General features: G+C 33.1%; 1 protein-coding gene across 2 annotated transcripts in view; it reads right to left on the reverse strand.

Annotated features, from left to right (window-relative positions):
• Positions 1–8,519, reverse strand: part of LOC107691735 (phosphatidylserine decarboxylase proenzyme, mitochondrial-like) — a 22,810-nt gene that overhangs the window by 6,468 nt on the left and 7,823 nt on the right. For both annotated transcript variants that reach the window (XM_016490532.1, XM_016490531.1), the window contains exons 3-6: positions 6,828–7,064; positions 5,340–5,478; positions 3,493–3,642; positions 3,116–3,276 (exon numbers count right to left, since the gene is read on the reverse strand). In XM_016490532.1, the coding sequence (XP_016346018.1) occupies positions 3,116–3,276; positions 3,493–3,642; positions 5,340–5,478; positions 6,828–7,064 (687 nt within the window). The remainder of the gene's footprint in view (positions 1–3,115; positions 3,277–3,492; positions 3,643–5,339; positions 5,479–6,827; positions 7,065–8,519) is intronic.

Here is an 8,519-nt window from a genome sequence, read left to right on the forward strand (position 1 = left end):
GGTGGCATGAGTGCAATTAAATTCATACATTCATGTGGAGATTAATGTTTTAAATATAAAATTTTGAATACAGAAATATTAAATGATTTAAATAACTGAAGTTATACGCTAAAAATGAAACTAAATCCACCAGCAGGTGGCGGTAAGTCACTGATTTTATCACTGAATCATTCATTCAATTGATTCGTTTGAACAGCTGATTCATTCAGGAATTAAATCTTTATGAATGGGTAATCATGAATCACTGACTCACTAGATTCGTTCAAAAACACACTTTCATTCATGAATGAAACACCGCTGTGTTTGCTTTTAGAGATGTGAAGCTGCTGAGATTTTACTTTATTTGGAACTATTTTCGTTGATGAAATATATACAATAAGACAATAAGAATGTTTGCGGGAGCGTGACACACGTAGCGGGAGCGGGCTTAAGAAAACTGTCCACGCATCAACACACACAAGTTTTTTTTTCGCGCTCCCCCATCTCCACCCCCAATCATTAGTTCCGCTTGTTCGGTCTTTGACAGAACATATAGGACAATTTTTAAATAGCGCCATAAACAAAATTTATTTCAAATTTAATTCAAGCACTTTCAAGGACCTATGTTTGTTTTCAAGTACTTTCCAGGCCTTGAATCCATATGCCTGAAATTCAAGCACTTTCAGGTACTTTCAAGAAGCTGGGAACCCTGGACAGAACAGGCAGGTTGTCGATGAGTGACAGAGCAGAATAAGGATGGAGCAAAGTGTGGATGCGCTGTCCTTGAAGGACGTTCAACTAATTTTGTTTATATTTTGCTTAGCCTATAATTTTAAATGAAAGATGTCGTATTTATTTATTTTTCTCTGTGACACTTTACCATGTTAACAGAAAAATGTCAAACGAATTTAGTATTTTGAGAGACGAATAAAAATAGCTAATAGGGTATTTTTGTACAACCTACATTTTTATTTTTTTTCTCTCTGCCACACTTTTTTACTATTGTGTTGTCAATGTTAAACTAATTGTATCCTGACAAGACGAATAAAAATAAGAAATACAATTTTTGTACAACATTTTTATTTTCTCTGACACTTTTTTCCCTACGAATTTTGTGTCTTAAGATAAGTCATATAAATTCAAGTCAAAGTCAATAAATTCAAGACTCTTGACAAGACGAATAAAATAACACAATTTTGTGCAGACTAGGCCTACACTTTTATTTGTCAGCCTATCACTCTTTCTTTCAGTAGCGGAAATTTAAATGTGAGATTCTGGAAACGAGATCTAAATTTAGCGGGAACCATCAAACATAATGATAAGCAAATAATGAAAATGATTTATAAAGCTTTTGTCATATTTGATATGTAAATTTCTAAGGCCACTAAATTAAACAATCAAAAATTAAAAGGCTTTTTATAATGACTGTAAAAATGGCCCTCTTCAGCTTGTGGTACACATATTTTTGCTTTGAAATCCTTACTGAAATGTAAACGTTATATTGTTAGTCATATTTCAAGACGAACAATTATTGGACTGAAGCAACTTGATCATCCATTCTATAATTTTTATTAGAAAAATCTAATTAAAATTTGAGTATCAAATATGATATATCAGGATTTAAAGGAATGTTTATTTGTACATCTCTCAATCATTGTATTGCATTGTATTGCAAAAACTTCATAGTATTTTTTAAGATTTATGTTTGATGTTTATGGCTTTATTTCGATAGGAAAGTAGTTAGACGGAACTACATGTCGGCACGCAGAGCTGGGTAGTTACTGATTACATGTAATCTGGATTACATAATCAGATTCCAAAAATGAAGTACTTGTAATTAGAGTATATTACATTTTAAAATACTTGTAATCAGACTGCAGTTACTTTATGGATTACATGATTACATATTATTGATACAATAGCAATGATTTAGTCATAATTTATTAATTCTCCCTAATTCCCTTTTTCATCTTTTAAATTTCCTTTCTAAAATAGCCTACTGCTTATATACACTCAGAAAGTCTTCCAGTTTTGTGGACATTCACACAGACATCAGTCATTAGTCAGGTGGATTTACAAAAATCATTTCAGGTTTAAGAAGCGTTTCAGCTTTGCAACAACTACTGATGAACACATTAATTTTTATTTGAATTATCACTCAGTCGGTTAATTTTACCATGTATTACTTTGGAAGGCGTTTGTCTTTCAAACACACTAAAATGCACAAATTCACCAACTTTTTTGTCATCTGATCCTCTTTCCCCTAATATATTTTTATTTGAAGTACCAGAGATTTTAAAATAAATATTTTAATAATGAAGTATCACACATGTCTGACGTTGATTACATGACATGCAGGTGACATGCAGGTAAACAAATAAAATATCTCATTTGTTTCAGTAAGTGTTCTATTTTGATTCATGTTAAAATTATTTGTTTTAATTTAACATTTTTGTTATTTAATTACTTATTAGCTTTTCATTTAACTCATGAACCCCCTGCAGTTCCTTCACAAGCCCAGTTTAGGACACCTTGATGTAATATAATGTTTAATGCAATTCATGTTGTTGATAACAAATGGAATATATTTCTGACTCTTTGTTATTTTTATATCAGTATGGTACAAGATTATTCTATTTAAATCAATGTGAAAAACGAGGTAGGTCAAAAGTAATCTAAAAGTAATCTAAAAATAGTCCGATTATATTACCTAAAATGTGTAATGTAATTGATGATGTTGCTAACTACAATTTTTGCCATGTAATTTGGAATCAGTAACGGATTACAATTTGTAAGTAATCTACCCAGCTCTGTTGGTCTACAAAGCTGTAATTGTGAAATATTCTCCATATACTCCATATTCTCCTATACCATATTTCATGAACCTTAACAGCCTGATGTATCAAATATGATACTCAACATAAAACACATGCACAAATGCCCCCCCCCCATCTTTTTCTAAAGGTTTAATAAACTGTTCCATTTCAAAACATGTTATTTTTTTGACTATTATTTCATGTCAGATTTTAAAGAGTTATTAGGGGGAACCACTCCTTTAAACACTCATTCTTTTGCAGAAGCTAAAAAAAAAAAGTAGTAATATTTGTATTTTACTGCAGAGCAAAAAAGTTCTAACCTTGTCAAAATAGATGCGTATAGATCCCACATTTGTTGCTCCTACAGCCGTGAGTGAAAAGAAACCGTGCGTCCACTCCCCACTCAAGACCACCCGCTCATTATGGCAGAAAAGTTCCTTGATCCAACGCGCAACTCCTGGGTTCACTGACATCAGAGAACCTAGAATAAACACAAACATATCAGACCACACTCTGTGCTTCAGTTATGTAACAACACACTGATAGTATCGCACTGCTCAGTCGCCATCAGATTAGAAAAGACGCTTATAACTTTAGCATATCAAGACCTAAAGTCACTGTTGACTAATCTTTTAATAACAAATCATATTTTCAAAAAGCAAAGAGAAATAGAAAGAGAACATATAATGCCGCTGACCTGGGAAGTGGCGTCTGTGTGCCACCCTCCAGTCTGTAGGTGAGTGGAAGCAGTGGTAGTCACCTGGAGCCAGATAAACTACACAGTGAAACAACTCATTCCCCTCTTTAGTGACCAGGGCATCCTGGTACGTGCCAGGATCATCCTCATCTGAACATGACAGGAAAAAGGTGAGAAAAACTAAAGTGATTATTTTCAATAATTGGTAGGAAAACCAATATGAAACCTACTGGATGACCTATAAGCTAGTGCTGGGCGGTATGACCAAAAATGTATATCACGGTATTTTTCAAAATTATACCGGTTTCACGGTACATGACGGTATTTTTTTTTTCATGCATGACCGAGTGTTAACCATATTTTCTACTGATTGAGAGAGGAAATATTGACTTAGAATGCCCTATTTTACTGTCATGATGAGTGATTATTGTCAAAAAATACCACACTAAATAGTGACTAAACACGACCCCTTTTAATACATGTTAACCAGGAGTCACTCTCATTTATAATCGCGGCATCGTCTGATAAATGTGGCGTTCCGAACGTTGTTTAAGCGACATACACCGGTATTGCGGTATTTTAAAAATTCATATCATAACAAAAATAAACACCGGTATTCGGTATGAACTGGTATACCGCCCAGCACTACTATAAGCTTAGCATGATTTACCCAAGTAGGACATGTTCCTTGATGTTCAGATTGGTCAGACAAGATTTTAGGGTTAGGCACAGGTCTTTCAACATTCATATCAGTCTATAATTTCCCTTTGATTTTAGAGGCATCATTCAAAAGTCATTTTTTTTTAAGATTCTGCAAGGATAAATTAAATTGATCAAAAGTGACAGTAAAGACATTTATAATATTACAAAATATTTTTTTGTTTCAATTAAATGCTGTTCTTTTAAACTTTTTATTTATCAAAGAATCCTGAAAAACTCCTGAAATCCTTCAAATGCATCAACATATCTGTTTTCAAGACTGATAATATAAAGAAATGTTTCTTGAGCACCAAATCAGCTTATCAGAATGATTTCTGAAGGATCATGTCACACTGAAGACTGGATGCTTGAAAATTCAGATTTTCTATCACAGGAATAAATCACATTTTAAAAATATTAAAACAGAAAAAAGTGTTAGTTTTAAATTGTAATAATAGTTCACTACTCTTGATCAAATAAATGCAGCCTTGGTAAACATAAGAGACTTATATATGTATATATCTTATACAGTATATGTATAAATCTTACTGACCCCAAACTTTTGAACGATTATACTTAGGGTACAAAGTACCACATTAAGCTTTTCCAGGTACTTGTTAAATTAAGTCACTTGGCACAAAACATTTGAACAATACAGCTTCAGTGTTATAAATTTATTAGGAAAATTTGTTGAGGCATTTGAAATATGAAGTCAAACATGCAGTGATCCAAAAATTCACAATACGGACTGTGAAGAAAGAAAACAACTCAAAATGTAAACCAAAATGTTACATATATGAAAATAAATTAGAAAATGCCTTATAAAGAAAATGAACTGGCGAATGTAATTAGAACCGCCTTAACTTTGCCACTGTTGTGACAAGCAGTAAGTGTGTTATTTTCTGCTGACTGAGCAGTGTGCATGCAAATTGATAAGAGTGAGTGATACTCTCCTTCCCGAAATTGTGATTCTTTCCCAAGTCGTGTTTACAACCTACAAATAGATTTAGCTGCTTGGAAAACCTTGCATTAAATGTCACTATTACAAATGTTCTAGTGTTAATCTCGTGATGTTCCAGTATCAAAGGATTTCGATCCAGGAACATTGTCTTACTTGGTCAAAATGACATAATTTTACTGAGACTTACTTCTGTTAGCAGATAAATTCTCGGTCCAGTTGCGCGGCCCGAGGAATGTCTCCAGTGAGTAGGTCACTCCCTTCACCTGCTCGACCTCACAGTTCTTCACACGGCCAAAATGAAGGATCTTGCCATCAGCTGGACTGATCTGTAGAGCAAATCAACAGTCATATTAAACTAAACTAGTCTGCAAGGTTCTGTGTCGACTAGGGGTGTGCGATATTGACAAAAAATAATATCTGGATATTTTCTGGGATTTTATCGATAATGATAATTAGATGATATTTTGCTGTTGTGTTATTGTGCTGGTACCTTAAGGATACCATGGACAGCTGACCCCTAAAATTTTTTATATTCTTCATATTCTGTGTGGTGGTCAGTTCACACTGATAGAAATTAATCTTTTTACATTTTATGGGCATTTTTACCTTTATAAAGCCATTTTTCTAAAAGTGTCCATTATCTTTTGAGTCAAATTTAACAAGTGAATTAGATTAATAAGACATTTGGGCTGCCTGTTACCAAGCAAATTAAATCAGTATCAACAAAATTAATCTTTGCAATGCAGAGGAAACACAGAAGTTGCATCTGAAGTGGCATTTAGATGTATTTGCACACTGATTAATGCAAGAAATGAATGCATTTAACCGGCAATTACAAATGCATATTTTTTTTTAAATATATTAAACAAAAAACATTGAATACTGATATTTTAAATTATTTAAATAATAAAAAAAGATAAAAGATACTTTTAATGTGAAATTAAAACCGCCAGTAGGTGGCAGCAAGTCACTGTTTATATGTTGCGATTGAACCGAATCAACGGTTGATTCATTCAGGAACGAAACGCCGTCATGTTGCTCAGAGACGCAAAACAGTGCTGTGGCTTTGTTTGGAATTATTTTTGTTGTCGAAATAGCGCAAAAACAGGAAATATGGTGTCTAAAATGTAAGTCTCTATATTAACGTCTTGTTTATTGAACTGTTGTAAAAAATCAATATCACATTTGTAATCATGGTACTTTTTGGAGAAAAACTGCACTCTTCATGTGAAATTGATTAACTATATGAAGTGGTATAAATATATACATTTTCTGCCCCCGTCCTGAATTTGTGATCATTCTAAAGGCATTTTAATAGACTGAATCATGCAGTGAAAGATCAAAAACGCTCTGTTGGGGTGTTTTGAATGGTTTTTCAAATCGCACATCGTTATACTACAATTACGATATTATCGCAGACAATATATCGCACACCTCAAGTCGACATATTGTTTATTTGGTACATATATTTCAGACACAATAATTAATATTTTGAGCAAATAAATGAAAATTTATAACATTAGGTCAATCTATTGGCTCTATTGAAATGAAAATTCTACGTACATGCTTGCATATGCACCCATTCTCTTGGGTTTGCATATGATTGAAAGTGAATGGGACAAAAAATCTATTCCATCTATAAAGAATGCCTCTACAGTTACAAACCCAGACTCACCACGCAGTGCGAGTCGCACACTGGCCGGACCTGAGGTTTGAGTTTTCGCCTAAAAAACTCGCCCAGGTTTCTGTAGTGCTGTAGATCCTCTATGGCCGCTTCCTTCATGTTGACTCCAAACGTCCATATATACAATCTGAAGATAGGTTTCCGTAACCAAGTTGGCAGGTCCACCTGGTTCAAGCGACCCCAGGCTCTGGAGAGAAGTCTTGTGGGTATGGACTTGTAGATTGTAACCTACAGCCCAAGAGACAGAGTTTGGAGACGCCATGCTCAAATATCTTATACACAAAAGCAAACATTTGCAGAAAGACAAGTAAACACACTTAATGAGCTTCCACCTGCAAAGCAAATGTAAGCAATTGCCACTTTGTTTTCTTTATATATCATCTGCATAAAAATAAGTGATGTACCGAAATTTCAGCAGCTCAAAATATATGGCCACAACAGCAAAAGGTTTCAGCCAAAATGGTTTTGGAGGGCAGAAAACATTGACCGAAACAGATACATGACACCATGAACAGCATATACAGTACTATGACCCAATTATAAATGAAAACCAAACAAAATTTTGGTTTCTGTAAAAAAAAAAAAAAACATTTTGGTGCACTACTAATAAAAATTATATTTGCGTCAAACACTTTTTTCGTCTGGTTATACTAATTTATATTAATATTACATATGCAATTCACATACAATGACTTGAACCTTTTCTGAATGTTTTTAATTGAAACTGATTTCAAATTTATTCTGAGATTTTTTGGGGGCATAAAGTAAAAAAAGTAATATCATAATGGATTAGAAAAGCATTAACAAATTCATCATTAAAAACTCTTTACAAGAAACCCTTGAGTACCTAATTAAGTAGGGCTGGGTATCGATTCAGATGTTCCAATTCGATTCGATTTCAATTCTCGATTCGATTTGACTATATGAATGAATATAGATAACAGTGAACATAAGATTACAAATGGTTAATTAATAGGAAATTAAGAGCCACAAACCTGTATATTAAACACTTTTTATTTTAGGTACACTTGGGTACAATAAAACAAAACCCAACTCTATATTTCAAATGCATACAATGAATAAACAGAATTTTGATGCAAGATGAAAAACTGATGCTGAAAATTGGACAAGTCAGAACAGTCGCATGCCTTGATCAAACAGGATCAGGTTATTTTGTGTTTAAGATAAAACAAACATAAAATCTCACAGCATTAGCTGTAACATGGAGGCTGCAAGCCTATGAACGGTGTAGGAAAACTAATACTGGCTTTTGGGTGATAGTTCACCCAAAAATAAAAATTCTGTCATCATTTATGCGTGTATGAATTTCTTTTCTTCTGTTGAACACAAAAGTCGACCACATTTTAAAAAAATGATATATCGAAAAATCGATTTTTTTGCCCAGCCCTATAATTAAGTGGCATAAGTTTTCTATTATTTATATAAAATAAGCAGTTTTGATAACATTTTACAAATATATATATATAAAAAAAAAACTTTCATGTCAGTCATGCAGGGGAGAAAAAAACGTAAAAGAAGAAATATAAGACAGGATTCCTGCAACCCCTGTTGACCGTTGATGTAAAATTTCATGTGGTGTGACTCACCATAAATTTAATCATACTAATGAATTAATAATAATTCATGATATTTGTAAAAAAAAAAAAAAAAAAAAAAAAAAAT

This window comes from Sinocyclocheilus anshuiensis, unplaced genomic scaffold (genome assembly GCF_001515605.1).
Source record: "Sinocyclocheilus anshuiensis isolate Anshui unplaced genomic scaffold, SAMN03320099.WGS_v1.1 scaffold246, whole genome shotgun sequence".
Taxonomy (NCBI): domain Eukaryota; kingdom Metazoa; phylum Chordata; class Actinopteri; order Cypriniformes; family Cyprinidae; genus Sinocyclocheilus; species Sinocyclocheilus anshuiensis.